Genomic DNA, 18,444 nt, shown 5'->3' with positions numbered 1-18,444 from the left:
TGATTGCTTCCAGGAAGATGTGATCAGGATGTGGGCTTCCCTTTTCATTCTTCTTATTGTTTAACTCAGAGTAACTTTCACAGGTGTTGTCTGTTTCCCTGCTATATAGCAGTTGTTATTGGTTCTTACCTGAGTTTTAGTGTTTTATAGGGTGTGATTGTAGGTTGGTTGTATGGTAGCAGTTGCTGACTCTTCTTGTGTAATATAGGGAGACAAAGAGTCCTCCAAAGGCAGAAGGGGGAGCATATAACAGCAAAACAATACCATCAAAAAAAAAAAACCTAAAAAACACCAACAAGAAAAATAAGTCTCAACTCACAGAAAAGATAGAGGAGGGAGAGAAGAAAAAGAAGGAAGAAAATAAAAAGAAAAAAAATTTACTTTTTAAAAATTAAAAAACAAAAAAGTAATCTGTAGCCTAATATGAGCTCTCTTAACCTCCCTACAGCCCTGTCCTTCTCTTTCCCGTGTTAAAAAACAGAACAAAAAGCAAACAACAAAAGTTCAAGTCCTGTTCTTTGGCTGAGTATCTGTCGGCCATTTGGTTTTAAGTGGAAACTGTCTCTTTAAATTTTGAGGAGATCTGTGCGCATGCATAGTAGAACCCTCCGAGGATGGGGCTGGGGTGTCCACCAGCTCAGGTACCCCTATAGTCACCAGAATGGAGGTACACAGACAGCAAGGGACCAATGAAAAATAACAACAACAAAAAAGAATGTCCACACCTCTATCTCTGCCGCTCTGTCAGGCATCTGTGGCTGCTCTGATCCTTTCCCCGCTTGCTGGATTTTATTCTTATTCACCTACTTATTCTCACTGTTTAAATTAGTATATTTGGTCCATCTATATTTAAATAGTATTGATAAGTTAAGACATATTTTGGTATTTTGTTAATTATTTTGTTTGTTTTCTGTTTCTTCTTCCTATTTCCATTGTCTTGCTTATCTTGTAGGTTTCTAGAATTTTTTAAAGAATTTCATTTTGACTCCTTTGCATTGCCGTTTAGTATATGTGTTTTGTAAATTTTGTATCCAGTGGTTGTGATTGAAATAAAATATAAACATACAACCACACTTATGACTTCTATTGCCATTTTGATACTTCAACTAAAGAGTGTATATTTTACTTTCATTTTACCCAACTAGTAAATTGACTTTCATCACATTTTAAATAGAAATGATTTAAGTAATTACTGTACATACACTGAGCATCATATTTGATGATAAAACTTTGTTTAACAACTTCATGAGGACAATGACAACAATAACAACTTCATGAGAACCACTAATCTCAATTTTACGTTTTATGCTTAGTTTGTATTTGTCTTGATTTAATCTATATATTGATCACATCTCTCAATAAATCAAATAATAATATATTTTAGATTCTGAAAGAAAATGTGGGGCTCCTCCACCTATTGAAAATGGAGATATCACTTCGTTCCTATTAGATGAATATGCTCCAGGATCATCAGTTCAGTATCAATGCCAGTCCTTCTATACACTTCAGGGTAACAAAAGTGTAACATGCATGAATGGAGAGTGGTCACAACCACCAAAATGTTTAAGTAAGTACATCAACATTTGCTTTAATCCTGGAAAAATTAGAGTAATGGACATTATGTATTGCTGTTTATAATGTATTATTTAGGAAATAACAAAACATTGTTGAGTTGACCACCTAACCTCTACATATGAATAAAACAAAACATTTGGCTGTTGAGTAAATTCTTACTTAGTGTAACTCCATACATTACAGAGTAGAACTGCTCCATAGCACATTCCATTATTAATATGTGAGGATGTAAAGTTTCACAGGAAGTATGTTTTCTTATTGAAACGCTGCATATGAGCATTTTAAAAATACAAAACATTTTAATATAACAACTCACGTTATGTTTCTCTGATAATAAGTTTAGTTATCACTCGTTGTGCGTAATGTGCCATGTTTGCATTATTTGCCAATTTAAGGTCACTAGGTGACCAAATGACTTGCATTCATCTACTAATTTGAGGGCTGGTTGTTTGAATCCACCAATGAGTGCTGTGCAAAAAAAAAGCCCTGGTGATGTGTTTCCAGAAATATTTTACACAAGATCCCTATAAAGCAGTTCTGTTGTGTACCACAGGATTCTAATCAATGATCCAAAATTGATCTGACGGCAATCAGTTAGTTTAGTTAGATTTAGTATTTTAACAATAAATATGTTGTTAAGTGAGGTCAAGTTGGTTCCGACATAAAATCGATGCTGTAGAGGGCTTCCAAGGAGCAACTGGTGGGCTTGAGCTGCCAGTCTTGTGTTTCACAGTCCAGTGCTTATCCTATAATGCCACACCAAGACTCCATATTTAAATATATATGCTGATTTTTCAAAGGGACAGGAAAGATTTAGAGAAGAATGCTTAAATCCATATCAAACATTCAACTTGAAGTCCTTGAAGGTCTATGAAAATATGTCTTTTGGGCTTGCTTTTTTTTTTTTTAGCTTTTTTTTTTTGCCCATCTAGAGACTTTTATTCAGGGTGAGAGAGAGGAAGGTGACCTCTGCCAGAGAGAGAAGGCAGGAGGTAGAAGAAAAGAGAGAGGAGAAGAGGGCAGAAAGAAGACTTTTTTTTTTTAGCTTTTTATTGTGAATTGAGTGAAGGTTTACAGTGCAGTCATCAGTTCTATATTCAGCAAACCATGCACTTTGTTTAATATGTGGTGCAATCCCCTCCATGTACCAACAGTTTCATTATTTACCTTTATTCACTTTAAAAATTGCACTTCTCCCTGTACCTCCCGCTACCTTCATCTTTTATCTGCTAATGTCTCTCTTGTTGTATGCTGCCTGCTCTGCTATCCATGTTAACTTGTGTCTACTCCCTAGCCCATGAATAATCTCCCTTCCCAGTACATCCCCCTGCAATCATCATAGACTGTTTCTTTTGTCAAGAAAACCTTTTCTTAACTTTTTACAACATTGAACTCATACAATGTTCATCCTTTTGTGATTGTTCTCCAGTTTCAGACATGTTGTAAGGTATTCCCCAGATTCATCAATATTTCTCAACATTTTGATGTATTCCATTGTGTGTATATAATAAAGTTGATTTAGCCATTCTTCTGTTGCAGGGCATTTAGTTCTATGTTCAGGGCATTCAAGCTGGAAGTAGTGTGTGGGGACCCTTGATGGTCCTTGTTTCAGTGTCTGTTAGCATCACAGAGAAGCTGGAGACAGGTTGACGAGTTAAATGCTTGTCTGATGACTCAGTGGATTCTGTAGGCCTGGAGCCAAGCCCACTTGAATCCAGGTACCTAAGTGGCACATCTAAATGGAGCAGTCAGCCTTCACCTCACACTAGCACGGCTTCCAACCACACAGCTCTGAATTCTTAGAAAGCAGGGTTTGTGCTGGAGGCAGTTGAGGGTAGGAGCTGGTTACACTCTGGTCACCAGAGGAACATGGGGAAAAAGAAAAAAAATCTCACCTTTTCCATAACCCATGCAAATCTGCTCTGCCAGAGCTCCCTCTAGGGGAAAACCTGCTCACAAGATGGTGGAGCCTCACAAGTCAGTTTACCTCTCTCACTTTTCCTCTTCAGCTTTTCCTTTCAGCAAGCATTCCATCCACCACTCTGACCTTTCTTCTGTTGTTTAGGATGGCAGAATTTTTATCTATTCATGTTTTGCTTTGTCTCTTTTATCTTTGTTGTAGAGGATCCATATAGTACATCTGCCTTGTTTGTTATCTTCTAAAATTTTGTTGTTGTATATGCTGATAATTTGTGTTTATCTACTTTCAGATGCATGTGTAATATCAAAACACGAGATGGAAATACGTAACATAGAGTTACGATGGAAATATGATGAAAAAGTATATTCCAAATCAGGAGATACTGTTGAATTTAGATGTAAATGGCGATATTATCCTGTGACATCCCAAGACTCTTTTCGAGCAGTGTGTCATGAAGGAAAGTTGGAATATCCCCATTGTCACTAATGCCATGGTCAAAATGCATTTATGTAATCAAAGAACATACATTACCTAAATTTTATATCATTAACCTAATTTTCCAAATTTTATTTTTATAAGTGTTAAATCATTTTATTCACAAATTAGGTTTTGAATTAAATATTAAGTGAATGATGTAATTATAATCTGAGAGATCAATATCTAACCTAGTATATAGAATATTAAAATGTGTCAATGCCAAATCTATATGTCTTGTTCCTAAAGCATCATTAGAAAGAAATCAGAGGAATTCACTTCAAGGCCTGCTTTGGGCCATCACTTTCATTACACTCTCCAAGTTTTCAGTATAGCATTTGACACACTCTCGGACTACTAAAGATCTGATGGTCTCCATCTTCAAAGTAATATTACATGACAAACATTAAAAACCATACTAAGTCTGGCCTACACTAGTAATAAAATATAAACAGTTATTTATCAGTCCCTGATATTAGCTTACTTACCTATCTCTAGATGAATATGCTCAAAAGGATTAAATTATGATCTATAAGTTATTTATACACTTCATAATTCAAGTAAATTGTAGGAAGATATTAAAATAGAGTTGGGAATATAACAATCATAATATTGACCAAAAAACAGTCATAAAAATCCAGGAGACATGGCTTGATTGTGGACTAAACAGAAAAGCAATACAGAACCCAATCAGTAAAATACAAAAGCCAAATGAAACAAATTCACAGGACAGTCCCAGAACTCTGAACTTCAGATAAAGGGATAATAAGTGGATCGAGTGCTTACCAGGAGTAAGATTTGAAGTAGAAGCAAGAAAGGATGTGGCTTCTGATTTGGGGTGGCCAACATGTCTACCACAACCATTTTGAATGGGAGTGAGCAGACAGACATTTAAGAGTGCACTCCCATTGCAGAAAACTGACACATCTGCAGAGATAAAGGTGTGAGAATACCTTTTCTTATTATTTCTTTTTCATTCTTTTTTGCTCTGTCTACTCATCTCTCCTCTGGGGACCAGACCTAAGGAAGTTTTGGCTACACAGTGGAAAGATCTGCAAAGTGTAGATCTCTGGGTGCAGAATTGAAGAAGGAAAAGGAGTCAACTGAATGAGCTTACAACAGGAGTTTCTTGCAAAATGCGTCAGGCCAAACCTGGGCTGGATTTCACATGGAGAAAAAGCTGAGTGGAGTTCAGGAGAGGAGACAAAAATAAATAAAAGAAGTGAAAAACAAACCATGAGACACAGCGGGAACATCTTGAAATTTCTCACCTGGCTTTGAAGGCAAGAGACCATTTGTTGTTGTTGTTGTTAAATGCTGTTGAGTTGGTTCCCACCCATAGTTACCAATTAAGGGTGTCCAAGAAGCAGCTGGTAAGCTTGAACTACTGACCTTGAAGTTAAATTAGTCTTACTCATATTTTCCAATCTTTCTGTGGTTTGGTGATTTTGGACTTATGTGTTTAGTCTGGCTTATTTTGTCCTTCTATCTTGGGAGGACCTCTTTCTCCTCTTACCATAACCAACAAGAGTTAGTAATTGTGGCCATACAGCCAAGCTACAATCACATGCTATAAAACCCCCCATCTGGGCAAGAACCAATATGAACTGTAATACATCAAAGAAGTGTCTAAAATCCACTCCTAATAAGACCACTCTGAATTGAGCAGTAAGAACAGTGAAAAGAGAAGCCCATTTCCTGATCACACCTATCAGGAGGCAATTGGAGGGAGCTTAGGAATACACCAAGATACAATTGTTTAATTAATACAAATACAAGAACACCATAATGCCTAAAAAAGCAACACAAAAAATCTGCTCATGTGCAGAAACAACACAGAATAGGTCAAATAAATGACCAAAAGGTAAAGAACAGGGTGACCATTGGGTGAAAAACACATTTGAAATTACCTGAAAAGCAATTCAGGAGAATGATATTGAGGTGCATCCAAATGTTCCACAGAAAGGTCAAGGAAAATAAGGGAGAAATCAGAAAAGCCTAATAGGAACAATAAAACAAAATAGATAAAGCATTGGGGACAACACAAAACCTGCAAAAAGAGGTCCAGGGGATCAATACTGAAATATCAGAAATGGACAATACACTGAAAGGACATAGGAGTAGAACTGAAGGGATGGAAGTTGGAATTAGCAAGCTTATTAGAGAAGACAGACCTCTCAGTGCTTATTAGAGAAAACAGATTTCTCAATACTGCTATATAAAAGAACAAGCAGAAAAGAGAATAAAGAAAATCTGAAGAAAGTCTAAGATTCATATGGGATAACATGTAGAGGAGTAACCTGTGGGTGATTGGAGTTTCAGAACAGGAAGAAGCAAAGAAAACCTCAGAGAGAATCAGAAAGTTACTGGAAGAAAATTTTCCTTACATCTTGGAAGCCAAGAAGACAAACATTAGAGAAGCAGAACAAACCCTAGGCAGGATACACCCAAAAGAAAACTAATACATAACATAGCAAACTCTCCAAAATCAAAGACAACTGAAGAATCCTAAAAACTGCTAGGGAAAAAAAGAAATGCCACCTACAAAGACAAGCCAGTAAGATTCAGCTCTGGTCTTTCAGCAGAAACCATACAATAAAGAAGGCAATGGGGAGACATACAGAAAACTCTGAAAGAGAAAAAACCTGTCAACCAAGAATTATAAACTCAGCAAAGCTGTCAATCAAATATGATGTCAAAATCAGAACATTCCAGGATAAACAGAAATTAAAGGATTTTGTAAAAGTCAAGACAGTGCTGCAAAAACATACTCCAAAGCAGTTCTTTGGACTGAGGATCAAAAGAGAAGACAATAAACAGAGATTGACATATGTGGCAATACCACCTGGAACTTAGTCCAGAAATAGAAGAGTCCAGAATAGAGCAAAACTACAAGAATGAAATTAGACATCAGTGTAGTCAGTCTATGATCTGAATAAGTATAATTGTGAAAGAAGGGAAAAGTATGAGACCCAGGTGGTGAAGATGTCAGGTAGAATTCTGGAGAAAACAGATTATTTTAAAAGAAGGAAGCAATAAATAAAACATAGGGTAACCTCAGAGAAATGTAACGCATCACAACATGTCAAGAAATGGAAAATCCAAGACGATTTTGGAAACATAAAACTATGAAGTAATTGACAATAAAAAGGACACAAAATGAACTCAGCACAGCAAGCCATGCAGAACAAAGAAACCAGCAGCATTATAGGAAATTAAAAAAATGACATCAATTAATTCTTATCTATCAATAATTACACTGAATATCACTAGATTAAGCACATCAGTCAAGAGACAGAGAGTGGGAGATCGGATAAGAAAACAGGGTCCTTAAATATGCTGTTTACAAGAGACACACATTTCATATGAAGACAAAAATAGATTAAAAATTAAAGGACAAAAACTATATACCAAGCTAATTGCAGTAAAAAATGAGCTGGTATGGCAATACTAATCTCTTATAAAATAAATTTCAAGGTAAAAGCTAGCATAAGAGACAAAGAAGTACATTATCTCATGTTTAAAGTGTCAATTGAACAAAAGGGCATAACCATAATAAACACCTATGCTCCTAGTGAAAGTGACTGAAAGGACATAAAGTAACCCCTGACAGAATTGAAGAAAGAAATAGACAACACTACAACATCATGGGAAAACTTTAATATACCACATTCAAAAAAGGACAGAACAACCAGAACGAAACTCAACAAACACACAAAGGAACTAAACTACACAATTAACCACTTGAATTCATAGATTCGTATAGAGGATTCAACCCAACAACAGCACAAATCACATTCTTTTCCAGTGCACATGGAATATTCTCGAGAATAGACCATGTGTTAGGTCACAATGCAAATCTCCTTAAATTTAAAAACATCAAAATATTACAAAGCATATTCTCAGATCACAACGCTAAAAGTTAGCTATCAATAATAGGAAGATCAAGGAAAAAAGTCAAACACATGGAAAGTGAATAACACTTTGCTTAAAAGCTATTTCGTCACTGAACAAATAGAAGGTAAAATTTAAAAATTCCTAGAAGCAAATGAGAATGAAAACACAATATGCCAAGAACTTTGGGACACAGCAATAGCAGTGCTGAAAGGATAATTTACAAGATATCGAAAAAGAAGTAAGAACCAAAATAAAAACATTAAGACAACATCTCCAGCAATTAGAAAAATACCAGCAAACTATACTAAAAGTAACCAGAAGAAATGGAATAATGAAGACTAGCACAGAAATAATAAACAAGATAGAAAACAGAAAAATCAGACAACAACTCAACAGGACAATAAGATGGTTCTTTGAAAAGATGAATAAAGTTGACAAAAAACAGGCAAATCTAAGAAAAGAATAGAAGGAGAAAATGCAGATAGCATGCATAAGAAACCACATGGGTGATGTTACAAGTGAACTAATGAAAGTAAAAAGAGTAATAGCAGAGTACTATGAAGAATTATACTTCAACAAATTTGCAAATCTAGAGTAGGATACATACTTAGGAAAACACAATATAATTAAACTCACAAAGACTGAAGTAGAAAACTTGAACAGAAAAACTATACAAAAGAAGACATTAATCAGCTCAACAAAAAATTCTCAACCAAAAAAAGTTCAGGCCCAGACAACGTCACCGGTGAATTTTTGCAAACATTTGGAGAACAGCTGTCATCAATTCCACTCAAACTATTCCAGAGCATAGAAAAGGATAGAAAAGTTCCTAATAGATTTTTTTTTAAGTTTTTATTGTGAATTATGTGATAGTTTACATGGAAGAACACCAGCTTTACATTCATCCTACCACAGTTCATTTCATTGAAATGATTACAATCCCCTCCATACATCATCAAAAAACCAAAGGGTAGACCCTGCAAGTCTGCCCAATGTCCGTCAGCACACAGCCCCTCTCCCTTCCTGAGTCCAGAGTCCCCAGCTGTTGCATCTCTCCCCGTCATCCTCTCTGCCTCCATTTCTGGCATCATTGTTTCTCTGGGTGGGGTCCGGCACTCTGTTTTTCTCACTTGATGGTCCCAGGGGCCTCTGCTCCTGGACTGAAAAATCAATCACTTTCCTCCTTTTATTACAAAACATCTACCTTTACATTTCTGACCATCACAGTCAGTCCTGATAGCAATTATTCACTATTGTACCACACGAGTACTATCCCAATCTCCTTTCTTCAGTCCAGTGTATTATCTTTTGGGGGGAAACAAGGCTCAAGGAAAAATGTGAAATACTTATCAAAAAGTAGAGAGCAAAAAACCAGGTTGTTGTTAGGTGCCATGGAGTCAGTGTCGATCCATAGTGACCTTATGCTCAATAGAATGAAATACCACCCAGCCCTGCACCAACCTCACAAGCATTGCTATACTTGAGCCCATTGCTGCTACCACTGTGCCAATCCATCTCGTTGGAGGGATTCCTCTTTTTCACTAATCCTCCACTACACAAGCATGATGTCTTTCTCCAGTGACTTCCTTTCTGACAATATGACCAAAATATGAGAGACAAGCATTGTAAGAAGAATTCTGGAAAGATCTGAATTTAAAGATCTTCTCAAGAACAGATTTGATGAATTAGACACTAATGACCAAAGATCTGAAGAGTTATGTGATGACATCAAGAACATCATAAAGAAAAAAGGCAAAAGGTCATTAAGAAGACAAGAAAGAAGAAAAAGATCATGATTGGTGGTAGAAGAGACAAACTTACTCTCCAACGCAGAGAACCTAAAGGAAATGAAAGAAATGAGAAGGTAAAAGAGTTGAATAGAAATTTTTAAAGGGAAGCTCAAGAAGACAAAGTCAAAACCCAAGTTAATTACAACTTATTTGTGCATGAAGGGGAGAGGGACTTGGTCTCATTCCCTCCTCTTTTAATGGATTTCAGGTTGAACTGAGCCCAGAACATGGGAATGGAAGTCATTCTTCAATAACTGCTTGCAGCTGAACAGCGTCATTACTCTGAAATTTGACTGATTTCATAGGACTGGAAAGAAAGAGGAATGGGTTGACATTCTTGCTGGAACAACATCTGCAAACTAAACTTCTGTAGCCTAGAAGAGACAATATATATCAAGTAGGTCAAAAAAGGCAAGGCCCAAAGTTTTCTACCTTGCCACTAGACTGTGGCACAGTGCAAGTGCCATTTGATGTTTAGATGTGGTGCTATTAGCCTAATGTCATAGGTTCTAAAAGGAATTTTGTTGTCACTTAATGTGATCTGAAGAAAGTCAAATGGGGAATAATATCTTCAAGCAATCTTTTTGATACTTCAGTAGTTTTCTCCTTAAGTGACAGGGAAAGCCTTTTATCTCCCTGATCTAAATGTATCAGTTAAAGCTAAGAGATTTCCAAAGTTCCCAGACATTCATGGCCTTTCAGTAAAATCTATTTGCTAATCTTCACCAATGATTTTTTCCTACGTATTGGACACCTGGTGGTATGGAGGTATGATTTGGAGGATTATTTTTCTGGCAAGTGAAGTCACATGGAATCACACTTCAGAAAGTTTTTCTGTTTTCTAACAGAGATGCTTTAACTTGTCCTAATTCCTAGTTGATGGCATCCATAGTTTATGTTCTGGCATTTAAGGTTTTGGTTGTTCCACAGACTAATTTATGTACTCTTTCCTTTTTTTTTTTTTTTTTTGCTAAACCAACTCTAAGTAAGGCATCAAGGAAGACATATTTAGCCTTATTCATAAGGCATACTTGGAATTACATGTTTCATTTAAGTCCAGTGCCCACTTCTCTCTAGAGCTATGAAAACACCCAGGAAGGGAGGAAAATGGTTAGTCTCACGAGGAACACAGTCTTCCAGCAACATTAGCTAGAAAATAGGAAGACTTTTGTTTTACATAAAAAGAACCAGTTGAGTGGAAATATCCCAGAGGCCAGAACATAATTTCTAGTGTTTACCTGGAGAACTGTTGTTAGAAAACACATTCTTTAAAATTTAACATGAATTTTAGACTTCCATTAAGACTCTAAAATGGAATTAAGTTTCCTCTTTAAAACACATGTGTTGTGTGTATCTGAATTTAGATTCCCATGTATCATTTCTCTTGATTATAGATTTTATTTAAAATTCATTGGATCACAATTAGATTGGTGTGCTATTTTCTGCATGGATTATTGGACGATTCCTTTTAGAGAACTACTTGTTTAGGGTAAACCTCTAAGAGTTAATAGGATTCTTTTAATAGCTGGGAACCTTCTAATTTCTTTACCACATTTTCCTATGTCACACCCTTTTTAGTGATCCCTTTTAGAAAAAGTGAGTTTGTATTTATTGCTGTTGTTGTTAAGTCCCATCGAGTGAGTTCTGACTCATAGCAAACTTCTATAGGGTTTCCAAGGTGTGTCTGCTGGGTATGAATCACTGATCTTGTGGTTAGTAGTCCAGTGCTTATCCCACAGCACCACGCCAAGACTCACAGTGTGGAGTAGGGCCACGTTAAAGGAACTACTTGGTTATTATGTAACTAGGAAATCTTTACAGTGGGACTCAATGTCCACTCACAACAACAATGTTGTTGTTAAGTGCCATCGAGTCAGTTCTGACCCATAGTGACCCTGTCTGTCTTGGGTTTCCAAGGAGTGGCTGGTGAGTTTGAATGCCGACCTTGCGGGTCAAATGATAAGTACTGGCCGTGTCACCAGTGGTCTGTTCTAGAGTGGCCGATACATTTTTAAAGGCTTGCACTAAGTCAGTGACTGTGTAAAAGGAGAGAAAGGCTTATAAAATAGTAGCCTAATAAGGTAGGTGAGACCTGTCTTAGTCTTAAGATACATTGGCCTATTATTTCAAAACCAGTCCAACACCGAAATGCATAAAGCAATACATAAAGTCCAATGATATTGTCTCTAGTTCTGTGATCTTGTTCTGGGATCTTGGAGTCGACTGTCTGTTTCTTATGCAGTTGTCTACTTAGGGCTGGTTAAATTTCATCCTAATGTACATGATGTCTCTCCCAGGTGAAGACAAACTTGTTCTGAGTACATAAGGCTTGCTGTTGTTGTTGTTGTTGTTAAGTGCCATGAATTCTGTTTCTACTCATAGAGACCCTGTACAGGGTTTCCGAGGCTGTAAATCTTTACGGGAGCGGAAAGGCTCATCTTTCTCCTGCAGAACAGCTGGTAGTTTCGAACTCCTGACCTTGAAGTTCACAATGGATTTGTAACCACTACACTACAGAGCTCCATACATAAGGCTAAAAATAATGTAACCAGGTCACAAACAGTATGATATGTGTCCAAGTCTTTATTAACAGGTTTTAGCACAGGTGTTATATTTGGGATCGTTTTGATTATTTTTACCTTCAGTTGGAATTCTTCCACAGAGAATTCACCCCTAAAATTTATTCTGCCTAGGGATGCCCTTGAAACTTACCAGTGTTTCCAAAGAGAAGAGTGTATTCTGCCCTATATCAACCTGAGCTAGATTGACATTGTGGTTTGTTCATTACCACTATAACATAGAGTTTCTGGTTTCCTGGTAGGGCTTTAACCTGGGGAGTAACTTTAGCTTTTACCCCCTAGTCTATTGAGACTGTTGTTGCAGTTGCTAAATGGCTTTGATTTGGTTCTGACTCATAGTGACCCTGTATACGGTTTCCAAGGAGTGGCTGGTGGGTTTGAACCACCAATATTACGGCTTAAACTGACCTTGTGGGTCAGCACATTACCCTGCAGCGACACAATCAGTTCTCCTCTCTAGGGACTTGTTGTGAAGTGCCCTCAAGTTGGTTCCAACCCATAGTGACCCTATATAGGGTTTCAGAGGAGCAACTGGTGAGCTTGAACTGCCAACCTTGCAGTTTAAATGGCTTTGCAGTCTGGCACATTAACCCACAGTGCCACATCAGAATTCCTCTAGGGACTAGCAGGGTCCAATAACAAAGGGCAGTTCTTCATGGTAAAATTGATAGGACACAGGGCTGGCAGCGTTACTCTGGTTTCAGTTTCTTTTCAAAGTTAAACAAGCTACACTTAGCTGTTTTGTTTCATTTTGCGTTTTTAATCTATGATTGCCTTGGCAACCGCTAAATTCTCAGTTCTTAAAAGAATTTCTAACAGTTGACTAGCCTACATGATTTTCTCTTGTTGTTGTTGTTGTCAGGTGCCATCCAGTCAGAACTGATTCATAGCGACCCCATGCGCAGCAGAACGAAACAATGTCAAATCCTGGGCCAACCTCACTACCGCTGCCACATTTGACGCCATCAATGATGTCACCTGGCTGATCCATCTCGTTGGGGGTCTTCCTCTTTTTCTCTGACCCTCCATCTTACCCAGCATGACATCCTTCTCCAGTGACTGTTCCCTCCTGACAATATGTCCAAAGTATGAGAGACAAAGCTTAGCCATCTTGGCTTCCAAAGATCACTCTGGCTGCACTTCTTCCAAAACAGATCTATTGGTTCTTTTGGCAGTCCATGGCACTTTTAGTATTCTCCTCCAACACCACAACTCAAAGGCATCAATTCTTCTATGGTCTTCTTTATTCACTGTCCAGCTTTCACATCCATATGAGGTTATTGAAAATACCATGGCTTGGGTCAGGCGCAACTTAGTCCTCAAGCTGACATCTCTGCTCCTCAACACTTTAAAAAGTTCCCATGCAGCAGATTTGCCCAATGTAATACGTCGTCTCTCTTGGCCCCTATTTCTATTAATGGCTCACATCCCCTTCTTTCTAGTCCTCTCAGCTTCTCCTAGGTCAGCTGCTCATACCTGGGTGCTGCATAGGAGTTGTTGGTAGGTGCTGTCTGGTCACCTAACAGGAATTTATAATAGGATGAATGCCTGGTTCTGCACCATCCTCACAATTGTTGTCATACTTGAGTCCATTTCTGTTGCCACTGTGCCAAGTCATCTTGCTGAGGAGGTCGTCCACTTTTTTGCTGACCCTTCAATTGCCAAGTATAATGTCCTTCTACTAGGACTGGTTACTCCTGACAACACGTCTAAAGTATGAGAGGCAAAGTCTCAATATCCTTGCATTCTTGTTCTTCCAACACAGATTTGTTTGTTCTTTTGGCAGTCTGGGGTACTTTGTATGTTGCTTTCCAAGAAATACTATAACTCAAATGCATCAATTCTTCTTTGGACTTCCCTATTCATTGTCTGTCTTTCACATTCTTATGAAGCAACTGAAAATGCCATAGCTTGGGTAAAGCACACCTTACTCCTCAAACGGATATTCTTGGTTCTTGAACAATTTAAAGAGGTCTTGTGTGCAGCAGATTTGCCTAATACAATACACTGGTTGATTTCTTGACTGCTGCTTCCATGAGTGTTGATTGCGGAGCTGAGCAAAATGAAATCTTTGACAACTTTTATGTTTTGTCCATTTATCATGATGCTATTTATTGATCCAGTTGTGAGAATTTTTGTTTTCTTTACATTAAGGTGCAATGCACACTGAAGGCTATAGTCTTTGATCTTCATGAGTATTTTAAGTCCTCTTCGCTTTCAGCAAGCCAGGTTGCATCATCTGCATGTCACAGGTTGTTAATGAATCTTTCTCCAATCCTGATGCCACATTCTTCTTCATATGATCCAGTTTCTCATATTATTTACTCAGTATACAGGTATAATAATTATTGGGAAATATACAACCGAGGCACATACTTTTCCTGATTTTAAATCGCTCAGTATTCCCTTGTTCTGTTTGAGTGGCTGCCTGATGGTCTATGCAGAGGTTCCTTAACAGCACAATCAAGTGTTCTGGAATATTCATTTTTCACAATGTTATGATGTGATGATAACTTGTCATGATCCATAGTCAATAAAGCACAAATAGCTTGAAGTCACATTCTTTTTCATATATTGCAGTTTCTCAGATAATTTGCTCAGCATACAGATTAAATAAATATTGTGAAAGGATAAAATCCTGACACACACCTTTTCTGATTTTGAATCATTTAGTGCCTCCTCATTTTGTCCTAATAACTATATACAAGTTCCTCATAAGCACAATTAAGAATTCTGAAGTTCCCATTCTTCCTAATGCTAATCATAATATATGCCATGTTTAATGCCTTTGTATTGTCAATAAAACACAAGCAACCACCTCTCTGGTATTCTCTGCTTTCAACCAAGAGTCATCTGACATCAGCAAAGATATCTCTCATTCCATGTCCTCTTCTGAATCTGGTTTGTATTTTTGTATGATTACTGTATGTGTCGTATGACTTTGTATGACTACTGCTGAAATCAGTTTTGAATTTATCATCAATAAAATTGTCCTCACAATGTGATAATAATGGTATTAGAAAATTTCTGCATTCAGTTGAGTCACCTTTCTTTGAAACAGGTGTGAATATGGATCTCTTCCAGTCAGTTGGCCAGATAGCTGTCTTCCAAATTTCTTGTTATAAACTGGTGAACACCTTCAGTGCTGCTTCAGTTTATTGAAAGATTTCAGTTTGTATCCCATCAGTTCCTAAAACCTTGTTGTTGTTTTTTAAATGACTTCAGTGCACCTTGGGTTTATTCTTTCAAAATCATCAGTTCTTGATTATATGCCATCTCCTAATAGGCCTGAATGTTGATCTACTCTGTTTGACACAGTGACTCTATATATTCTTCCCATCTTCTTTTGATGTTAACTGAATCATTCAGTATGTTGTCCATGTTGTTGTTGTTTTTATGTGCTATTGAGTCACATTGACCCTGTATAGGATTTGAACCACCACAACCCAGTGTTTATTCTATAGCATCACACTAAGAATCCATTTTCTCCATAGAATCTTGCAATATTGAAACTTAAGGCTTGAATTTTCTTCAGTTCTTTAAATTTGGAAATGTTGAGCATGTTTTTACCTTTTGCTTTTCTCACTCCAGGTCTTTGCACATTTCATTATAATACTTTGTCTTTTCTTGTTACCTTTTGAAAATTTCTATTCAGCTCTTTTATTTCATAATTTCTTCCAGATGTTTTAGATTCCTGATGATCACGAGCAACTTTCAGAGTCTCTTCTGATATCAAGTTTGGTCTTTTCTATCTTTCTTCCTGTCTTTTTAATGACTTGCTGCTTCTTCATGTATGATCTTCTTGATTTCAACCCACAATTCCCTTGGTCTTTTGTCATTAGTGTCTCATGTATCAAATTTTTTCTTAAGATAGTCTCTAAATTCGGTGGTACATACTCAAGGTCTTTATGTGTTCCGATTCATTTTCAGCAGCTTCCTGTTTTTCAAAGATTCATATTTAACACATTCCATGTTCTGATTAGTAATGGATTTTTTTTTTCAGCTGTTCCATCTCCTTTTGAGTTTTGCCTCATTGCAAATGAAGGTCCTGAAACTTTTGTTCTATTCACACCATTAAACGTCAATTCAATATTGAGGAGGCTATGCCTCCCTAGTCATATTTTAAGTGGTTCACCTTCTGGCAACATACCGTGAGAGTACTTTTCTCAATTTTTTTTTTTTTTTTTTGCATTCAGCAAATCATATAATTTGTTTCATCGCAATGATTGTAATCCCCTCCTCTATGCAACAATAGCTATCCCATTTCCTCTCTATTGTTTCTATTTCCTTTCCACCCATTTTCCCATCCCTTCTCAACTTTGTCTTTAGGAAATTGTTGCCCTTATGATTTTGAATGATTGACCATTCCCTAATGTGGTTGGCCCGCTGTATGCCTAACTAATACTAGGTGAAAACTGCTTCTTGTCCTTTCCAGACATGAAGGGTGGCTAAGGACCATAATATTCTTGGGTTCCTATAGTCTCTTTCTGATTAATAACTTCAGCCTTTTTCCTTATATACTTTTGAGTTTTGTTTCACATCTCTTCCACTTTATCAGGGACCTTCATAGAAGTTGGTAGTAAGACTGATAGTCACATGTTCCATTAGTCCGTTGGACTGATTGATTCCAGGCATCTTCAATTCTCATCACTCTTCTATCTTCTGCACCTGGAGATATCAATCGCTACACTTCAGATGGCTGCTCAAAAGCTTTCAAGATCCCAGATACTACTCACCAAAACGTATGTCGAAAATTGTCTTTGTGGACTACGTTATGGCAATTGACCATGGACTCCTGAGGCCACACATCCAGCAACTCAGTGAATTAAGATGTTTGATAATATCGAAGAAGTTTTCATCATATTGCCAGCTGTATGCTGCAGCATGTTCATAGTTGTTTTTGGAGAAATGGTAAATACCCATGTACAAATATCCTCTTGCAAATCCTTGTATATTTGTGGGTATACGCCCTCTCTTCTTCCCATTCCTGTTCAGCCTGTGTATCTAGGATTACTTATTTCTCTGTAGGTGCTATCATCTCTGCACTACAAGGACTCGAGCATTTTCCCTTAGTGAGAAAACAAGTTGGTTTAGTTCTTTCAAAGATTGAACATTTTCTGAGTTTTGTTGGTGTTGGGCACTCAAATAGACTGTGTATTTCATATTGAATATATGATTACTGAAGGCTTTCTACTCCTGTAAAGATCTATAGCTTCAGAAACCCTATACAGGGTTGCAATGAGTCAAAACCAACTCCACGGCACATAACAACAACAATAACATATGATTACTATTTGTAAAAAGAATAGTCAGATATAAGCAATTGTAGAAGCCTTAATTATAAATAATTTAAAATGTTTTTCAATGCATGGAAAGTATTGTAGTTAAAATATATGTTGTTTGTTGTTGTTGTTATGTGCCATGGAGTCGGTTCCGACTCACAGTGACCCTGTACAGGGTTTCTAAGCCTGTAAATCTTTACGGATGCAGAAAGCCTCATCTTTCTCCCGCAGAACCACTGGTAGTTTCAAACTGCTAACCTTGCGGTTCACAACCCAATTTGTAACCACTACGCTACCAGAGCTTAATTATTTAAAATTATGACTTTGGTCTCTGATTCATTTTATCAACCTGTATAACAATATTATATTTTCAATAGTAATTTACTGCTAGAAGGAAATTATTTATAAAGGATGACATCTTACAATAAATGTAATTGAACAGCATTTATCTTGTTGTAAGATAAATATAATTGGAACTATATTTATCGTGTTGCAAGATGCCATCCTTTAGTATTATGTGAACATAAAAACAATTTTTATAGATGTCTGAAAATATATATTCATATATGTATATGTTGCTGTTGCTGTGGTTAAGTGCAGTTGAGTCGCTTCTGACTCAGAAAGACCTTGTATAGGGTTTCTGAGACTATATTTTGCAGAAACACAACATCTCATCTCTCTCCCATGGAGCAGTTGGAAGCTGGAAGGCTTAAAGCATGGACTTTGTGGTTTACTTTCAGTGCTAATTATATGGAGTGTGGTTGTTGTTGTTAAGTGCCGTCGAGTCGGTTCCGACCCATAGCGACCCTGTACAGGGTTTCCGAGGGTGTAAATCCTTATGGGAGTAGAAAGCCTCATCTTTCTCCCGCGGAGCGGCTGGTAGTTTCGAACCGCTGACCTTAAGGTTCGCAGCCCGATTCGTAACC

At 37.2% G+C, this 18,444-nt stretch overlaps 1 protein-coding gene across 1 annotated transcript in view; it reads left to right on the top strand.

The window, feature by feature from the left end:
- LOC102824771 (complement factor H-like) overlaps positions 1-18,444 on the top strand; it is a 522,059-nt gene that overhangs the window by 329,551 nt on the left and 174,064 nt on the right. Inside the window, 3 exon segments of the mRNA XM_006834236.1 lie at positions 1,385-1,567; positions 3,786-3,957; positions 11,183-11,253. Of these exon segments, the coding sequence (XP_006834299.1) occupies positions 1,385-1,567; positions 3,786-3,957; positions 11,183-11,253 (426 nt within the window).

The sequence above is a fragment of the Chrysochloris asiatica genome, unplaced genomic scaffold (genome assembly GCF_000296735.1).
Source record: "Chrysochloris asiatica unplaced genomic scaffold, ChrAsi1.0 scaffold00009, whole genome shotgun sequence".
In the NCBI taxonomy this organism is placed as follows: Eukaryota; Metazoa; Chordata; class Mammalia; order Afrosoricida; family Chrysochloridae; genus Chrysochloris; species Chrysochloris asiatica.
Note: the sequence above shows the minus strand (reverse complement) of the source record. Positions and strands in the feature narration are given on the sequence as shown.